Below are 20,668 nucleotides of genomic sequence, written 5' to 3' on the forward strand. Positions count from 1 at the left end.
CTTTGGGCACTGAGCTGCCCATTTGCCAGCTAGCCAGAATTACTGGACATGTTGAGGTGTATGCATAGCAACTTAGTTGCTCCCCACATGCATACATACTTCTACCCTGAATTTCCCCTCCCCCCACCAAATACAACAACCCAGTCTACACATGTAATAGAATCAAATAGAAAAAAAGTTAAAAACAATCCTTACCACCAAAGGCTTGCAGATTCCAAGAGAAACTGTACCTGGGGGCACAGATTTCAACACTTCCACTGCCTCTGCTAAAGTGGCACTGTCCAAATATTTGTCATTTACAAACACCAAGCGGTCACCTGGTAAAAGCTTGCCCCCACGTTCAGCTACTCCACCTGCCACCAAAGAGCTGATCACAATGGCTGTTCTTGTTGGATCTAAAGGATCCTGGGGGGGGAAAAATTAAAAAAGTCAAAGCCCCCAAAAATATTATGTTTATTTTGATTATGTAAAGACCACGTAAGTACGCTCATCATCTAATGCTACAGAACTGAAACTTGCGGAGACATCCAAAAGGACTTTCTACTAATACTGCCACGGCTTTCAGTTTACAAAAATAACAGTTTTCAGTAGGAAGATATTCTGTCACTTGCCTAATCCATTAAGAAATTTTAAGATATGAAAGGTGACTGATACCCTAGCTGTCCTCTTCTTACATACACAGAAACAGCCAGGCCAACCTGCAAATAGGAAAACAACACTGGCACTCTTCCACAAGCCTCCATCCAGCATGTTACGTGCTAACGTTACATAAAATAACCAACCTGCATCCAATTCACGAGCTTCATAGCAGCAAAATTGATGTTAAAATAAATCATTGCAAGACTAGAGATTTAATTAAAAATAATGTTAAAATTAAAAAATAAAACCCAAAACATTCAAGAAATCGCAGTATACTGTTTGCTTTATTACTGCAGTGTTCCTGCTTTGTCAAATCTGCATGACAACTTATAAAAGACATTTTCTCCACCTGTGAAGCTTCCTTAACAGACAATACAGCAACAGAAGAGTAACTAAGATTATTACTGAAGACAAGGACCATCATAGTCATGTATACAGAGGAATATGAAGTAGAAAATATTATTGGAGATGCTATAAACTAATGCAAAGTTATTCACTTAAATTTTTTTCCAGTATTAGCCTTTGCTAATGTCACATACCATTTCCATCATGCATTCAGTCATTTAAAAATTCATCCTCAATCTAATGAAATGATCGTAAGTTATGTAGTGGCAGAAAGATACGCAAAACAAATTTATGAGTGGGTTTTGGTTTTTTGTTTGGCTTTTTGGGTTTTTTGGCGTTTTTGGTTGGTTGGTTGGTTGTTTTGTTTTAAGATTAGAATTAGCATTTCTCCCCCTTTCTAAGGGCTCATAAAGTTCAGAAATGCTCCTTTTATGCACTGGGTCTTCAGATGCATAATCATGTTCTATTTTTCCCTCAGGACTTGCATCTTATTCAGGGCACGGGAGGGATAAAAAAAACGGGCAAAATTCAAATCACAAAGACCACTGTGAATTCAGCACCTCAGTGTTAATTTGAAAACAGGAATGCTTTTTTAACTCTTTATTTTTATATAATTATACATTGCTTTCCAAGGAAACATGTTTTTTTAAGGTATGTGCAAACACATGAGGCAATGAATGTAGTATCTGTAAACAGCTGAAATTAAAGAACTGAAATTAGAGTTCATCAGGAAGAGCTATGCTGAAGTTGAATTCAAGTAAATACATATTACTAATAATTCTCTCCTGTTCTACTGCTTAATCCTGCCATTTTATAATCTTCCCAAACACTGGGTATCCACATTGTATAGAAGCGGCTTCCTTGCAAGTATCATGTCCTGATAATCAAGCCCAGCAACCTCCCTCAGCTGCGCAATGGTGTTCTGCCTACTGAATCTGTGCCAATATGCTTGGGCTGTCCGACTGTTTACGCTTAAACCTGCCTCACACAATGCCGAGGGGAAAGGACTGCATTTGTTTCAAAGAGCAAGCTATCCACATTCTGCATACACTTTGGAAATTTTCAGAAACAAAACAAACACAAATGCAGGAAGTCCAGAAGAATCCAAAGGATTCCAAGATGTAAAAAAAAAAAAAAAAAAAAAAAAAAAAAAAAAAAAAAAAAAAAAAAAGAGAGAGATTTTGCTTTACGAGCATTGAAATTTGAAAATGTAAAGTTACTGCTGCCCTTTGTGTAGAGAGTCAGCTTTGGCTGCTCTTGCCAACAAAACCATGTGCCTAACCATCCTGATGACAGCTGACCACAGAACAAACACTGTTTGACACAGGCTTTTGAGATGCTTTTAATTTTTGAGTTTGCTCCAATGCAAAATAAAAATAACCTTTTGGACTTCTTTGCAAAACCCAGGATCATGTTGAGACAGCCATTTTCGAGCAAGTAAAGCACTGTTCACATTAGGAAGGCTTTGCTAATAGAACTAAACCAGCACGTTTTCCTATCATGGGCTCATCTTGCCATGGCAAGCAAGGTTTATGCTGGTTCCCTAAATGGGTGAACGCTTGCTCAGCAAAACTACACCTTTGCTGACACAACAGCTTTTATACTATGACTTTTGCTGGCTTAGCTATATTGATAAAAAATGAACAAAACAAAACCAGCACTCGTCCTTACTGATGCAGATAAGCTGACAAAAATTTGCAAGTGAATGACTGGCCCAGTAATTATGGCGCTGGCTGAGAATGCGGGAGAACCAGGTTTCAAATCCCTCCTCTGTCTGATCCAAAGCTATTCTTTTTTGGGTTCCAGATCAGAACCACTTAAGTAGGACATGGGAATCTCACCATTAGCTTCTCCTATGCAGATCTGCTAGGTCAGTGGCCTAACTACCACATTTCTGACAAGAAACAGTCCTGTTTCAACTTAAGTTTTCACTGCAGTAAAAAAAATTTGGCTTCAGTAAATAATCATGTTTTGGTAAGATATAATTTAGCTGAAAAGGTGTTCCAACCAGCTCTAATCTTCAGGCTAAAAATAGAGTTCCCGTGAACACAGGCAGTTTCTATGCAGTAAAGTTTCGAGAGCACAGTTACCATTGCTACTTCTCAACATGCACAAGTGTAAACCTGTATTGGAATTGCTTCATGAAGAGCAGCAGCAAGCAGAAATCCTAAAAAAGGGGCCCATATTAAAACCCGTAGATCAGGCAAATGCAAAACAGGTTATAATTACACTGCTGTTTTCAAGCAGAGGGAGCTATTGTACAGGAAGAGCAATATAAACTACACGACAGGGGTAAGCCAGTAATGCGAGCAGTGCTGTAAGACCCTGACTGTTTTTTACCAGTAACTGTGAATTGCAATGTGATTGCCATGAGGAATGCAACAAAAGCTGCATGCAAAGACACAGACCTACTGAATTTCAAGGTGTAATCATTAGTTCTCTATAATTTAACATAAAGGTGATTGCAACAGTGGATTTCACCATGCTTTTCTTACCAAAACAAAAGTAACAATGTTTTTTGGAAACCCTGCCTTACGATTTACATTCAAACCCAAATGCACCCTGAAGAGCAACACCTGCTAAAACAAGACAGCAAATACTGAATTCACATTCACATCTTGTAAACAGTGAGTGCAACTGAACTGTGTAGGCTGTTGGCTTGTTTTTGAAAGAAAGCAGTGCTAGCAGCAGACTGAAGAACAGATTCTTACCTTCTATACTAACTGCAAAAGGCAAGTTCAATGCCACAGTGCCCTGACACACTTTGGGGCCACCTCTCTGTTAACAGACCAACTAGAGCAGTTCGAGGTTAAAAAACAGTGCTAACTGCAACTGCACACCTCCCCTAAGGCTCTTGATGCATTTTACTTGGCTAACATATAACCAGAAAATAGTGATTTTTAGTCACGAGCAGTCACAGCTGGATTTCAGTCTCTCCTTTAAAGTGAAAGGTTCATTTACTTGGATGGACTTTACAGGCTGGGAAGAATCCCCCTCCCCAAACCCATAGCTAAGACGTTGCTGTAATGGTACTCAGCTAGAGGTTGAGTCACTTCTGTATTCAAGTTTAAGAAATTATTATCCTTCCCATGACTTTGCATTACAGCAGAGGGAGTATGCATAGGACAGCCCCATGCAATTCAGTCATCTTAAAATGGGCATGAACTGGGCTTGGTACATTTAAAGAGGAACTTTTAACTTCAGCTTACTGAAGGATTCCTTTACACAAATGAATAATTTATAGAATCATAAAATTACAGAATTGTTTAGGTTGGAAAAGACCTTTAAGGTCATCAAGTCCAACTGTTAACCTAGCTAAGTCCAAATGAGGAAAGGAATCTGACAGCAAAGTAAAGCTATCAGGAGATAAAAACTCTTACCTCACAAGCACTGACATAAATTCTTTTTTTAAAAAAGAATTACATGTAAAAAAAGTTTGCTGCTTGTATAAATGATGAAAGTCGACCACTGCCATGCACCAGCAGCAGCCCAGGATGCTGGCCTCCAAGTAACCCTTTGAGGAACTAGTATGTTGTAGCTGTTGTCTTTTCCTTTGTGCTCAAGCCAGCCATGGAGTATATGAACTTGTTTAAAATAGCCACAATTTATTCATACTTAGCACACCATATATTTAACTACGTTGAACCGTAGGTTTTCCCTCCCCCCCTACTGCTCCTCATCAAAATCCACAAATGTTTCCTGGAGTCCAGGTGTCAAATTTTTCTTCTTATTTTCAGAGCCTCATTTGTTCTGGATTCATTTACAGTGCAAAGAGTCAACCAGGGGCCACTGCAGTTGCTGCCTCTGGGATCTCTGGATTCAGAGCAGTATAAAGTCTCTTAAAAACCTGAGCTCTGCGAAAATGTTAAGAGTCCCTGGAGCACCAAGTTAACAGAGTCCTACGTGCAATGCTGCTGGAGCATGTAACTTGTCTGTGGCTTTAAGTGAGGGATTCGAGCTTGCCATGGGCACCAAAGATTCACACTCCGTTAGCTGTCAGAGGTCCTTAGGAAGCAAATCTGGAAATATATGCAATACAGCTTACATCTGTCCATCATGCTGAAAAGTTAAAATAACAGCCGACCGACTCTCCTACCGTTCTTACCAAAATGTGAGGTTTCTGCAGCAGCCAAGAGAGGGCACTCCAGGCCAGCCCAGCTCCCGCATTACCAGAGGCGTTTCATGCTCTGACAAGTCCATCCCCATGTCCAGCCCCCAGCAACAGCAGAGCCTTGCTCTGCGCAGAGGATAAGGAGCAGTCTCTCATATGCAGTAGAATGTAGCTATAACTCGATTGGACGTAAGCAGCTACCACGTTTTCTGGGATTTTGTTTGTGTTTTCCTTTTTTAAAGGCTCATATCAAAACGTAAGACAAAGCTGCGGGTGACTGACATTTACTGTGCAAAGTCACTCTCACAGGCTTTATTAGTTTTGGCATCACTTAAGATCCAAATTCAGCTAGCTTGACTTCCTAGAATATTTTAGCTTTCTTCAAGCAACAAACTGCCTGCTGCCACAAAAACACTCCTCTGAAAATACAGATCAAAAATAGCATGGCAAAAGATCCCAAAAGAAACAGTTTGAAACTTTTTTCCCTGTACCAATTTTGATTTACCTGAACAATTTTACAAGCACCAATTTGTATACTGCAGGTTTTTGTGAGAGAGCCAAAACAAACACGTGTTAGAGGTCAGAGGTCAGAGCAACCCAGCTTCATTACATTTTGCATGGGAGCACTTCCAGGTCTAACATACATATCCATATTTAAAACTCTTCAGTTTGCAAGTGAATAAGATACCAGATGGAAAGACTCAAACACAACACTGTAGCATACCATACAAAGAACATACACACTTCAACAATTAAAAGGAACAAATGCATTTTATGTTCATCTTATGAAGGACAAAGGCAGAACTGCACATGAATGAGTTTACCTGTATGGTCAGTGTTGTAAGTTACTCAAAATACACATCCATGCCCCATTCCCTTTGCAGAGCCACCCTCCACATACACACCAACAAAGCCAACTGGATGCGAGAGTCAAGAAGGATAAACAACCTGCAGCCTTTTCAAAGGCACTAAGTACTTCCCAACAGAAGGGGAAGAGAGGAAAAAGCCAGCTGTGAGTGAGGTCCGATTTCCTCCTTAAGGTGGCCTTAATTTAGGATTGAGACTCAAGGTCCAAACCTTCTGTTCATTCACCCCAACATATTTACAGGAGTTGGCCATAGGAACTGCCAAAGGTACTCTAAAGCCTGAAAAAACATCCCTGAGAAAGTGCTTAACTAGTTCTTGTAAGATCCACTGCATGGGCAGACTGAAATTCGAAGTATTTAAGACTTGTTTCTGTCTTTTCCACTCGTATTAGATTGCAGTCAGCAAGACTACACAACACACAGCCTCTAGCTGTACCAAAGAAATTAACTACAGGTTGATGGGCTGAAGTAATACAAACTGAAATACAGAACGGTATTGGAGGAGGAATGCTGAACTTTTCTGTGATGTAAGGCAAAGCACCAGCAATAAAACATAAATATTTATTGATCTGCAGTGAGGGAATAAAGCAAAGAATTTCAGAAGCTCTAGTGTGCAGCCAGCATTAATCAAAACTTCTGTTGTGGGAAATGTCAGCAAAGAAACAGGAATTCACAGAGAAAGAAAGAAAATGTAAACAAAACGTACAGAGCCACACCCAAAGGAGGAGAACAGCAAAATAAGAGTAGGTGGCACAATGGGTTTCCCACGCCGGGCTTTCATCATCTGCAATCTGAAATCGTATCAGTCTTTCTACAGCAAGAATGAGCACAGTGGCTAGCAATTACTAAATCCCACACAGGTCTGGCAGAGCTGGCAAGCGCTACGCAGTCAATGTTCATCTGCTGCGGAAGAGGGATATGCAGCAGAGAGTTGGGACAAAAGTGCCTCCAGGGAATGATCAAAAGAAAAAGATCTTACACACTACTGCTATTCTCAAATAAAAAGATCAAAGATAGGCACTGACTATGGTAGCCTTGAAAGTGTCACTGTGCGGTGGACTCAGGTGCATGTCACTATCTTTTAATTTATCAAACTTCTCAATCAACCTAAGGTTTCATCCACCTTTCGTATTTGCTCTCAACAGAGCTAAAGTCACAGGGATTACATTCATTAGACTCTCTTAATGTGTTATACTTTCAGACTTTCCAGCTCCAGTAAAAACACACTGAATGCTGACTACAGGGAAAAGCCACAGAGATAAGAAAAAAACCCTGAACTCATAAGGAAATGAAGGAAAGCCACTGTGTGATGAGATAAAGACGGGATAGAGATATGTGGGAATAAAGAAAAAAATACCAATGAGCCAAGGGAAAAAGTATAAATGGTATCACCTACACAACCTCTACTCAGTGGTCTTAATGCACATTCTGGGTTTGATCAGCTTTCACGTTCAAATGATTTCTGACCTAAAAATCCACCAAGACAGCCCAGCAGGCACTTCCACCAGTCAAGTGTGCTGACCTCAACACTGTTAACAGTCTGTGGAAGCACAGTTAGTGTTTTCACACAAATCAGAGCTCTCCCCTGCATGGAGACCTTGCATCATAAACAGCAAATACGTGAATTCGGAAGATTTGCTACAGAAAAAGCTGCAAAAGAAAAAAACGGGGACACAGGATAGGCTGGTTTTTTTGCAACAAGGATTGGCAGTGACTTGGCCCAAAGACAACTTGCAACAGTATGGATGGTGGAGAAGACAGACGGGTAGGCAATAAGGTTGCAGAGAATTTTAAGACTACTGGGAAACACAGCGAGAACAGACAGAAAAAGTCCAAGTGCAACAGTACTATCTGAATTTGGGAAGCAGCATCTTCTGGAAGGGTGAGGTATTAAGAAAACAGAATACCGCAAAACTCCCATGAGTTTTCAGAATCCTTCATGCTTATCCATCAGCACCAACATATACCTCAAATCTCATTGGTTCAGAACAACAGATTTGGAGCTGTCTGGTTTGAGCTTTTACATGCCCATTGCTCCGCTGTCTCCACATGCTCACTGAAAGACTAGGGCAGCTTTTAGATAAGCAGCACTCAGTTGCAGTGTTTCCTCTAGTCTCATCTACATTATCTTACCCTTGCTGAGATTTGCCAAGTGGTTAACAGAAAATCTAGCTACAGTTATGTCCCTTTAAATTCTCGCCTTCTCTTGCAGGCAGAAGACATCTGTGGAATAATAATGAATTTCTTTGGTTTGGGGTTTTTTGTTTTTATTAAAAGCTATTCTTCCTAGCAGGAAATGAAAAAGAACAACCAGATTGTAGAATTTGGGGGAATAGGGAAAACATTTCTAAAGGTTAATAATAATAGTGCTTAGCATGTATTTCAAGGATATGCGACAAACCAAAGAAAAACAGATGTTCTCAGTAATGCTCCAGTTTCTCTGCAAACTCAGGTATTGTCCAGAGCACCGGCTGTTGCAGCTCACAAAAGACAGGAAGGCTGCCCCTAGAATATGCCACTTAACCCTGTGCATGAGATTCCTTCCTAACTTCTCACTTAAAGAGTCAGACTGATGACCCCCCCACCAAATCCAGCACCAGGGCATACCCAAGCCCTAATGTGACTTCCTGGATCCAAGTTCTTAAATTTCAGCAAGCTATTCCTGTGTATCTGTCTGTATCTCATGCTGAGATACACAGTCTCTTTGATTTCTTATTAAAGTGGTTTCTGGTCTCCCAACGCTTTTAGTACTGCTGCACTGAGGTTTTGGAAACCACTAATCGTGAACACCCTAGAAACTTTACCAGGAATGTACTCAATTGCATTCACCAGCTCTTCAGTCCTGAAAAGTAGTATTAAGCTGAACTCCAAGAGAATTTTTCAAAAAGCTACACTGAATTCAATTCATGACACAGTATTAAGAATTATTTTACAAATGAAACAGCTTAATATGATTTAAAGGATGCAGAACTTTCCCATAGGGGGAGAGAAGCAAATCCTCCGTGAGATGAGTACCAACACAGTTGGTACTGAGGCTTACAGAACTTTGATGTTAATGAATGTGGATGGGTTGTAGAGATGGGAGAAAAGCTGCCTTTATCAGTTTTTCCAGTACCAAGCTGATAGCCATTGTAAAACTGATTTTTAATACAGCTGTGGAGCTTTCACCAGTAAGCCACAGGTTTCCATCACATGATCAGGTGAAAATGTGCTTACCAAGGTTCTTTGTTCATAACAAACTTATCACAAGACAGACAAAGCTCAAATTATCACAAGAGGGCAAATGTTTAGCCAGCAACATGTCAAAGCATTCCAAGCCCACATCTCACTGTTGAACAGTCCAAAAAAGAAAAAAAAAATCATCTAGTTGAATACTACCTTCTACAAATTAGTCAGTTTGCTTTTTTGTAACTCTACATCTGGAGCCTGTTTGTTTGGGGGATAAAGAAAAGAGGAAAGATATTTGGAGACAGTTAAATTGCTTCACTTCCTGCCATGAATGACTATGCAGTGATTTTGTTATAAAAAAGAAAACAATTGTTTCCCATGCTCCCTGGGAGAACGACAAAACATAACCTGCTGAACGTGCAGCAAAAAAAGACTTCAACAGTAAGAAAAAGCTGCTAATGATAGCAAAGATGACTCCAGGAATAAGGCAGCTGTGGAGTCCCTATTGCTGGACTACACTAAGAACTCCTTAAGCACTGACCCAGGCTCATGAAGGCGGGCACACTCATTTCAGGTCTGGGTAACACGAAGCTCATACAGTGCCAATATGCCTGTTGCTGCTTCCATGGATGGGTAGATACTTACATCCATGTCAGCACAGACCACTTGGAGCAGGTGAGCCTGTGAGCTCCTACAGCCTAACAGGTCAACTGGGTGCTGTGCAAAAGCAGCCAGACACTTGGGACTTACCTTTCAGGCACAGACAGAGAGAAACAGCATCTCACACGCATACCTAAGAGCTATGTAAAATGTCAATCCTACCTACTCCAACCCTTGCCCCCTCCAATTTCACACACTTTAAAACAGCTGTTTTAAAATACTCTGACTTCAAAGCACAGTAAATTAAGCTCCACATAAAGTCCATTCAGCATTTTCTTTAATTTGATAAAAGCTCATCAGACCATTCAAGTTACCTTCTGGTCAATACTGCCTCAAGAAATCTGCAATTCAGCTACCTGTGGGTTTTCCAATATTTCTGTAAAACATTACTGACACAATCTGTTGGTCTGCATGCATCAGGTCTTTGGTAAACACTGTTTCAGGGCCAAAGTACCTTTTATACTATTATGAGCTCTTCTTTTTTTCTAGAAGTCTTCACATCTTGTGTGATTTTTCTTTCCTTTTGCTCTAACGCCCTGGAATCACTCTCATTTTTATACAGCTTTTCTCCTCTATTTCAACCAGATGACACATGCCCTCTTCGATTCTTATTTCTTTCTAAGAAAAAGGATTGGTCTCTATAACAATGGCTTAGCTCTTGACTTGCTGGCTAGGAGGTTTAGCTTCAGGCTAGACAAAGTTACTGTTAAACTAGATACTTTCATGTCTGTTGACAAAGAACAATAAATACGCTTACCATAGCCCCCTGCATCACAGATGATCCCAAAACACTCTACAAACAGTGTACCAGGTCCCTCATTCACCGTCAAAACATACTTGCCGCTAACTGTGCCAGCAACACTACATAAAAGTTAGTTAAGAGGTGAAAGACAGAGCAACTTCTCCAAGTGAAATTACAAGGAAATTAAGGGAGGTAGAGTATATTACTTCATGGAAAAGTTGGCCAGAAGACAGAACAGCACACCTTTTTAATGATCAAAAGGGGGGCAGGGTCCCTATTCAAGATAGAATCACCAGCAATGTAACACTGCTCCTCAGGTCTCTACTGAGCACTATGCGTTATCAGCTGAAGAAAGCACACTGCACACAGAGCCTATCAGCATGGCTGCTGCTGCCTCTCCTGCAGGCTTTTCATCTAAGCATTATCAAGAAAAAGCACTGCCTAGCCTAAGAGCTTTGATGAGATCCCAACACAGTGGTGACAATAGACAAATACACAGAACATTTCATTTTAAGACCTCTTCAATGTTTCTTATTTAAATAACCCATCACACTGGGAGAAAAAAACAAACTGTGAAACCAATAATTTCAAGAATACACAATATCAGCTCCCTATCCACCTCCCCTCTCCCAAGTATTAACCTTGCTAGCAGAGCAGCAGTCTCAAAGATTTTAGATTTCCTACCACATAATTACAAATTAGTACATTCAGCAAAGCTGAAAAAAGATTATTTTTTTTAATCCATAGAGATCATGGGAAGCTGAACGGTATCCTATATAAATACAGTCCTGTTAGAGCAAAGAGGGTTGGTCTACTTTATTTTTTTAATGGTATCTCAAAGTTTTAGGAACATGTATATAGGCCTTCCAAGAAGACCTTATTCAAAAAAGAAGGCAGCTCTGTTTTAAGCATTTAAATCCCTAAAGACAGACAAAAGAAAACAGAGGACAAAGTAGAAATACTATTGATTATACATAATTGGCATAATTAATTTGTAATTAGTTCATTAAAATATATAGGCATTGGAATTATGCTTGTACATTTCTGGGAATATCCTGCAAGTCACTTGGGATATGCTTATCATTTATTTGATAGATGAAACATTATTAGAAAGACAGCCCATTAAAAATTAATATACCAGAGTAATAATTTCTTGATCTCAGCATTCAGTTTTCTACATACTCAGATTCCTATTCTACCTCACAAGGAGTTTTTATTAATACTGTTTTTCAGAGCATGACTTGGGAAGCACAGCATTTTACACAACTGAGGCATGATATCCTTTACGCCAAGTATATACTCAGTTTTGAGAAAACAAAACAACAAATATTCTAAATTATATAACATAAGAGTATTCAGCACCACATCTAAGTCTATAATCAAAATTAAGACAGAAAGGTAAAAAGCCTTGCACTTCAAAAAAATACCAAACACGAATGGAAAGCAGTAGGAAGAAACTTCCACAGCACCATAAGCAGCCTACTCTCTAATTGCTTAGCATTCTTCCACTTCTGGAGCACATCTGGCATCACTCACTGTCATAAACGAACACCTCTGTCTGAGCAGAATTTCAGGGGTTCTTAAATACTGCAGATAACAGTCACCAGTCTCTCACAAGAAGCAACTGAAATGGGCTGGTATACACTGATACTGCAGTAGCATTTCAAAGACGTTCATCATACCCTGATGTGGGGGGAGAGTAAGATGGAATGATAGTGCATCACTGTTTTTTTTCCTGTAATGTTACTTCACTATTGCTACTGATCTTTCTGAAGTTCTACCAATATTTCTGAAGGACCATTTCAACCAACAGCTGCTGAAATAATTTGATCTTAAAAACCCCAGAATACAGTCACATCACCTCCCAGTTCAGTACATAACACCAAAGTTTCCTTAAACTTCTGTAACAGATAGAGTCAGTCCTTATATGTGTAATTATGAGCACCATGAATAGGCCCTCTGCTCAGAATCACCTCTTGAAAAGTATTTTCTTCCCACCCTAACTCTATCAACACTAATGGGAGCCTAGAAACATTGGTGTCTCACTTATTCACCTGATGTACTGATCCATGAAGCTAGGCCACGTGAATACCCATCTTCATTTAAAGAAAAAAAAAATCTAAAAAATAAAAATCGTATGATTACTCAAAAAGAGCAAAACCAACAGTGGATATACACTGCAAGTAGTGTCATTTGACATTATAAAGCTTGAATCTTTTCTTGCAAAACAAACAGTATCTGCCTTAAAAAAAACCCACCTCCTTCATTTTTTAAAAAACGGGTAAAATTGCAGAAAGAAATGTAGAAAACAAAGTGAGGTCTCCAGGTCCTTTAAGCCACAATTGAACACTTCACTGTAATTTTGTGCTTCTCAGCAAATCTGCTTTAAGGATTCCGAACAGGAACCACATACTTTTTTTTTTCCTGCCTCCAATCTAGCATGGACAATTATTTATTTTCTTTGCCCTGCACTCAAGAATGTGATGGATGTATTTACATAAACATACACACACAGAGTCACAGATATCTCTATATAAAAATTAATCTGCAGATGATGAAAAGTGTAAAAGATCTAAGAGGCAAATCCCAAACAAAAGAGCATACTTTGTACATAAATATCTTGAAATTATAAAGATCTGAGATTAAGTGGTTTACCACTCATTTAGAATTGATTAGAATGTATTTAAATTTAGCTGAAAGTACCACAACATTGCTCATGTATTTGCATCTGCGAATAAGTAAATAAAAAGCCTGTTATTAAAGCCTTCATTAATTCTGATTATATGAGAACTTAAAAGCAAATCTGTGTATTACTGCTCTGTAAAGACTCCTAGCAACTCTACAGTAAAGCTGGCACTGCAACACAACATGTGTCAGCGAAAATGACTAACAGGATCTATTTTCAGTAATCTTAAATCACACTGGTAAAATATAGAATTAATGGTTTTGCATAAGATTTCAAATATTTTTTAATTCTAATTCATTCCCAATTCATGCCTTATTGTATAAAAAAAGTGAATTTTATATCACTTGACATTTATGCACAACAGTTGAACACATTTTATTACACTACAACGTTTAGGCAGTGTTCAGATGTGATGTGTATATTATTATGAAGAGTGATCTAGCTATTTTATTTCCTTATAAATATGATGGCTAGAGGTTTAAAAATATATCATGTTGACTAGAAACCTTATGAACATTTCATTCTGACTACAGATTTTGAGAGTTTCTATATATTTAATTGAAGCCAATATTTTTGAAAGGAGGATTAATTAATTTTAGTAGAATTTTCCCCCAATTAACAAGTTGATTTCTAAGGAGTTTAAAAATTAAGTATATAATCTACCCCAAAATGGTTCTTCTTGGAGAAATCAAGTTTTAAGCTATAATGACTTTTGAAAGTCGACTTCCCCGCTGCCCCCTCCTTCCCCCGGCCCTGAAAATTCTACCCGTATCTCTGGCATACTGGTTTAATAGTTTAAGCAGAGAAGCGTAACTGAAAAATTATTAATTACGTTATTCAATCTCTAATCCTACGCTAAGAAATTAAATAAATGTATTAAAGCAAATTTGTGTTTACAGAAACTTGAGTTTGCAACACCAATTCATCTGTCAGCCCTGACATTCCCTTTTGAATGTGAAGGACCGCCCTGGTAAAGCCACCTCTCCAAACTCTACTTTTCATGTCTCGATTTATAGCCTGAGTGAATCTTTCTATAACTTGCATGGGACCACAGATCAGGCCAGCATGGGTTTATATTCCATTTATAAATGAAGGGTGATTTGGGGCAGTGAGGGGAGAGAAAGCAAGACTCATTAAATTTGGTACATAGGAAATGATTTTGCAATACCTAAGAAAGTTTGCTTGCCACTTTCATAGTTGAAAAGTAATTCTGAGTTAAAATAAAACAAAAAAACCAACCTCCCCCCAACATGCAGCCATTAAACTCAGAGTTATGAGGTGGAGTTTGATTGAGGATTTTGCCCTTTATCACATCCAATAATCAGACTGGTTTAGAACAAGCTCTACACTATACTTTGAGTTGGCCTCAAAATAAATTACTTTTCCCTACACAGTTTCTAGGCCCAAGTGCCAAGTCGATTACCCAGCAATCCATATCACAAAACATTTTAAGGCACCATACAGGACAAAGGATCAAACAGATTTTTAGTATTTAGTTATACAGAAAAGTATACCTGATAGTCTAAAATACTGAATCCTAAACCATTTCTGTCTTTCTCCAGTTCAACAACCTTCACATCAGGAGACCATAACGCTAATTCCCCTTCTTCCTCCTCAGGATTAATGTCTTCCTCTGGTTTCACCTGAAAAATGAGAGCTCTAGTTCAAATACTATTCTTCAGTTCTTCACAAACACTATTCCTTCAATATTTTGATTGTAATTGGCTGACACATGCCCTAAAATATGACCTTTTGTGGAATTACAACTTCATTGAACATTATGGATCCAGTTTTCTCCAGCTTGCTGCCTTGGATACTCCCCTGGGAGTATGCCTACACGTTTTGAGCATCAGAGCCCAACCTGGCATAACAAATACCCACGTATTAGTCAAATTAGTTGTTTTAACATTACTAACCTGTTATAGGTTGATGAACTTCAGCTGTCCCATTAGACGCATAAAGGAAAAATAAATATCTTAGCATAAAAGATTTAACCACGGACAGCTAATAGAAAGACCAGATGATCAGGCACATCTGATACTTGTGGCATTAATTATGCAAACAAAAAATTCTTATAACCATACAAATAGTATCTAATTTGGAAAAGCGGTTTCTTTCACAATTTTTGTGCTAATGTATAAAACAAAGAAGTACAGTTACTCAGTTTTGTTAGGTAAGGACAGCTTCATAAATACATCTTCCAAAAAGACATCTTTTGTTGTCTAACTTAAAATGCGTGCTTTAACATTACTGCTATTTTTAAAAATATCAATGTATGATGTCCCAAGAAAAACATTAAAATCTTGTACCATTAACTTCACTCTGATTTAATTTTATTTCTTTGGACAAATATGCCTATTACACAGAGCACTGCCATGATGCAAAAGGAAGAAATTTTTCTTCCACACACTCTTTCTTGATACTTCTGACAAAAGAAAGCAGAAACATTGTGAGATTCCTCTAAGGAGAGGGCAACCTCTGTTCACTCAATATCATCTTATAGCAAAGATGTGCAACTGACAGGATGCACGTGGAAGATGTTCAGTAAAATACAACATCAAAAAACACAGTGGGACAAGTTTTGTTGCAACAGAAAGCCTTTTACAAAAAGGCGTAATACTGTGCACCTTATTCTTCCATGAAACATCCATATTTCTTGTTTAACTCTCCACCTTAGAGGAAATTAGATCAGAAAATATCAGAAGAGATGAGAAGTCACAGTGTAAATACTTTTCATAAATGGAACAACCATTACAAGCGTCAAGCTTCAGTTTGAGACTTTAACACTTCCTCATTGAAAAGAAACATTAAGGTTCATTTTTCTCCAGTTCTCTAAAAACCTACTCAGAATATGGAAGCAATCAGCTAATGGTGGCAAGGATGTGATTTAGTATAATTCAGAGCTCTCACTCACCTATTAAGTATAAGAATGATGAATAGGATGTACCTAGTCAGCATGCTAACTTGGTGATTTACCTACCTTGTATTTATAGCATTTATAGAACGAAGTTTCTCACGACCCACCCATATAAACTGTAGTAAAAGTATCTTTCACTGAAACACCAGATGTCCCTTACGAGCCCAGCGTGAATGGCAAAGGCAGCTTTATATAACAATTTAATACAAAACTGCCTCATATAACTATATATTTTACAAAATGTTATTTAAGACTAAAAAGCGGTCTGAATCAAACAGCAAAATGAAAACAGAGACAATGTCTTTAGAAAGCTAAATCACTTTCTCAGAAATATATGCACTTTTTCAAAAAGTTACTGTCCTTTTACACAAATGAATGACATGAGAAGTCTACCTTTTGTTCTGGAGGGGAAACTCCCATGGTGGGTTCATCCACAAGAAACTCACTGCCATCATCAAAAAGTCGCCGACAGCAAACCAATATAAATGGGGGTGGCACTTCTTTTAGAAAAGTGATTGCCTCACGGCGTGATTTTCCGTATAGCTGAACTCCATTTACCTACACAGAAGGGGAAACACATCCATACTAAGATAATTAAAAGGCATTCAACCAGATTCTTTTATTAATTTTGTGGGGTACATTTCTTTCCCCAGCTGAATGGGAAAGTCTTGTTTTACCTAGGGATTCTGGAAAATCTTGCATAGTTTTATTAACATAGGCTTCTGAAGTATACATGCATTACTGTAAGACTTAAACTTCATCTGCAAGATCTTGTGACTACCGACTGCTACATCATGTCTTTGCTCTCTTCAGCTTCCTCTAACTTGTTTTCTGCTCACTACTTTTCCTAGCTTAAATTTTCTTAGAATTGTTACTTCATTCTCACCTGTTTCTTCGATGAGGATTTTTTTTTAGCATTAGGCTTATGTGTTTGAATTTTAAAAGATAAAAGTTTCATTTTCCCAAATATTTTAAGAAAACACATATTTTGAGCTCTAATCAAGAACTTGAAGTCAGAACTAGCACAACTTTGTCAGGTGTTTAAAAGTAATAAAATGGTTGAAACTAAAAGAGATCCTACAGAAAACATGCAAGAACGTTTACATAGTAAAGAAGAAACCAATTATAGTAAGTGAGTAATCAGAAAACCCTGACAAAGGTTGAAGTTTACCATCCCATAAGCTTTAGATTCTGAGTGACAACAGAATACCACAAGGCCATTGTTAATGGACGTTTTAAAACACTGACTTAAAAAAATAGATAGACAGACAGACAGACAGTCAGTAATGGGATACCGTTGAACTTCCTCAGGAAAATGAAACTAGTGTGATTTATCCTCTTTTACCTATTTTATAACCTGCAGTATCGCAAGGGTACATCTATTTGCACCATAGCAGTTATCTTTAAATATGAGGAAAGCAGAACATCAGTAGATGTGAACATCATCGATGTTGACAAGCAGTGCAGCCCCAAAGCAAGGGTTTAACCTCATTAGTGCTATGGACTCAATCCCGATACCTCTAGTGTTTCAGGGATTTCTTCCAGGCTACCTCAAGTCTGCTCTCATAACCAAATGTCCAAAGTCACTAGAGTGCAACCACTGGTTTAAGAATCCAGCACATATCATCCAAGTCCACTCCACAACATGAACCTAAGCACAGTAAGTGGGGATAACTGAAGTTTCTCTTCAGTACTTCACTCCATACACAAACTGCAATGCTAATGTAGATTAACCCGCATTTGATCCTAGAAAATATAGCATGTAAATACACAACCTACATGTACGCATCTCTGTATGTGTGTACTTGAGGCAGGGTCTCGCCATGTACTTCCCAGATCTCTTTGTTCTTTAGAGGGACTCAAACTTGTGCAAGACTCCATAGCAATCTTTAGCTGCCATTTTCTTCCTGATCACTGCTATGTTTTCCCCCACTTTTTCCTTCATGCTTTTTACATTGTAAATACAGCTTATATTGCTGGGAAACTCAGAGTTTCTCTCACACTATAACCCAGCCAAGGATTAAAATTCAGAGTGGTGTAACTAGCCCCCAACACAGTAAGATGAACTGCTATGGGTTTTTTCTGTAAGAATTACAGCAACTGCTGAGCTATCAGGCTAATCCATTAGTTAATTATTTAAGCAGAAGTATGTACGCATAAGGATTTTTTAATGCATTGAGAGGGGCAGTGTGGTAGAAAGTTACCAGCACTTCTCAGCATACTGTGATTGATGGAGAAGAGCTACTGCGCACTCCCAGGCAGACTTGGGGACTCCCATTTCTACTTTTACAGCTGCCAGAAATCAGCCTCTAAACACACAAGGTGCCCAACACCCCATTCATTCACCACACCACTCTAGTTAGTTGTGCCTTCAAATAGGAGTGAGTGAAATTTTTTAACAAAACTAGAAGGACACAAGGAAGCAATTTATTCCTAAAAAAGAACACAATCAAATTAGCTAAAATTGGGGGTGGGGGGTGGGGGGTATACCATGCTTACTATCATAATTCAAACACATAATTAAAAATAATCAACATTCAACCTCACTATATATTAAAATTTTAAAAAAATTCCTTGCTGATCACATTTTAATCCCAACTGTATCAGGCCCAGGTAGAGCTGCTTGTTTGGGGAATGGGGCTGTCACTTTTTCCATTGCAAACCTGTACTTAAGGGGATTTATAACTCGGCTGCAAAAACATACTATGGGCTAAATGTGGCATATATAGCTTTAGCCCTGGAGCACATTTTTATTTTGTTGGGGTTTTTTTCCAGCTACAGAGTAGAAAAAAAAACATTTATGCTCACTAGGTCTGGACATATCTATGAACTTAACTGTAAGTACACAGTAATAAGTAAAACTCTTAAATATATACAATTAAAGTTTCCTAAGTTACTCTCCAGCACTGCATTATTGGGTTTTGTGTACAATCTTTTGTTTAGTGACCAAGGAATTTAAACACTTCCAGCATTCCATTAATCTCTTCCTTTAGGAATCAAGATTTCCTCCATTAAGCAGTAACTGAAGAAAATGTTTTAGGTCCTAGTGATATCAGTATGAATTTTTTATGTTAAAGGGTGAACAACAAATAAAAGCAAGAGAACTGTACAGCTAACAAATTAATCTTTCAGAAAGCCTAATTCCGTTCCAATTGATGCCAATTAAATGTTCTTTGCATCCACTGAAAAAAGACTTAAATTCAAAATATTCAACAAAGAGCAGACATTCAATAGGAAAGTAATGTCTTTTCACTTGCAGGCTGAGATACTGCTAGATATACATACACAAAATAGCTATTACTTTAATACTATCAAATAAATAATTTCCCTACGCAAATAAGTCTGCTCTGACTCCGATAACTTCAAAGCTGCCCCAGGACCTCTTTATACATATTTAAACAAACTGATGTACTAGCTCATACACACAAACATCTTTCAACACTCAACAAGCAAGTTATAATGTGTAACAGGAACCACTATTCCTGAGACTGCTGTAAATTTTTTTAGGAGTGACAAATATTAAGAAAGATTATCCACCACAAAACCTAATGCCAAATTGCTCAAAAGACTGAGCTAAAGGACTACAGATACAAATACATTCAACACAAATATTATCTCTGCCCTTATAACTCTTGTACTCATGTTAAAACATTTCAGCAAAAAAAACCCATGAAGTCACTAAGAGGTCACAAGAATTTGACATTTTGTCCATAAAGGAGGAATGAAACAGTGAAGAAAATGAATGTGACTTCCAAAGCACTACTCTAACCGCTTCTGCAACCAACTCTTTAATACTACTATTGCACACACAGCGGCCAAGCTAGAATTCAAAACAAGCATTTTTAAGAAAGCTAAGCAAACAGGAAATACATCAGTTCTATATTTGGGGGGTTTGTTTTGTTTTTTACCTCCAGAAGTTCATCCTCCAGTTGCAGAAGACCAAGTGTTGCAGCTGGACCATCTGATGCAATTGATGATATATAATGATGTCCATCAAATGTGTCAATCTCAACACCTAATCTCAAAGTGTGGATTGGTAATAGCTGCCAAAACATAAGTATGACTGAGAATGTATATATCTTTCTCTACTACAATATAAGCACATTTAGGATTCAGTACCTCACCAAATTAAACTAAGCACACGGTAAGATGATTATGTCTTCATACTGACATTATCTGCATTACAGCACAAGTGTCCATAATTTCTCTATACAAACTGTCTGCACAAGTAAAAACAACCAATCTGACCTTTGGGGGAAAAGGCAATTTAAACTGTATTCTTAAATAAGGTTACTATATTGGAAAAAACGCAGAGAAAGTACTGCCTCAAGTCTATCTTACCCAAAAGGTAAGATTTCAACAAAACTGGAAGCAATTCCATAATCACCATAAAAACTCATCACAAGATCAGCTGCCTTACTCCTTTTAGGAGCCACACTACTTTGAGGTAAGAAAAATGTCCATGAAGCATCCTCTGCAAATAGCTAATAATAATGGCATCCTTGTTTCTGCAAGGTGAAATCACCAATTTTGT

General features: G+C 38.2%; 1 protein-coding gene across 6 annotated transcripts in view; it reads right to left on the reverse strand.

The window, feature by feature from the left end:
- The window catches only part of PATJ (PATJ crumbs cell polarity complex component), a 156,530-nt gene that overhangs the window by 102,630 nt on the left and 33,232 nt on the right, over positions 1-20,668 (reverse strand). For all 6 annotated transcript variants that reach the window (XM_075097400.1, XM_075097402.1, XM_075097404.1 and 3 more), the window contains 4 exons: positions 20,043-20,177; positions 16,528-16,692; positions 14,732-14,860; positions 196-405 (listed from right to left, as the gene is read on the reverse strand). In XM_075097400.1, the coding sequence (XP_074953501.1) occupies positions 196-405; positions 14,732-14,860; positions 16,528-16,692; positions 20,043-20,177 (639 nt within the window). The remainder of the gene's footprint in view (positions 1-195; positions 406-14,731; positions 14,861-16,527; positions 16,693-20,042; positions 20,178-20,668) is intronic.

The sequence above is a fragment of the Phalacrocorax aristotelis genome, chromosome 6 (genome assembly GCF_949628215.1).
Source record: "Phalacrocorax aristotelis chromosome 6, bGulAri2.1, whole genome shotgun sequence".
Classification (NCBI taxonomy): domain Eukaryota; kingdom Metazoa; phylum Chordata; class Aves; order Suliformes; family Phalacrocoracidae; genus Phalacrocorax; species Phalacrocorax aristotelis.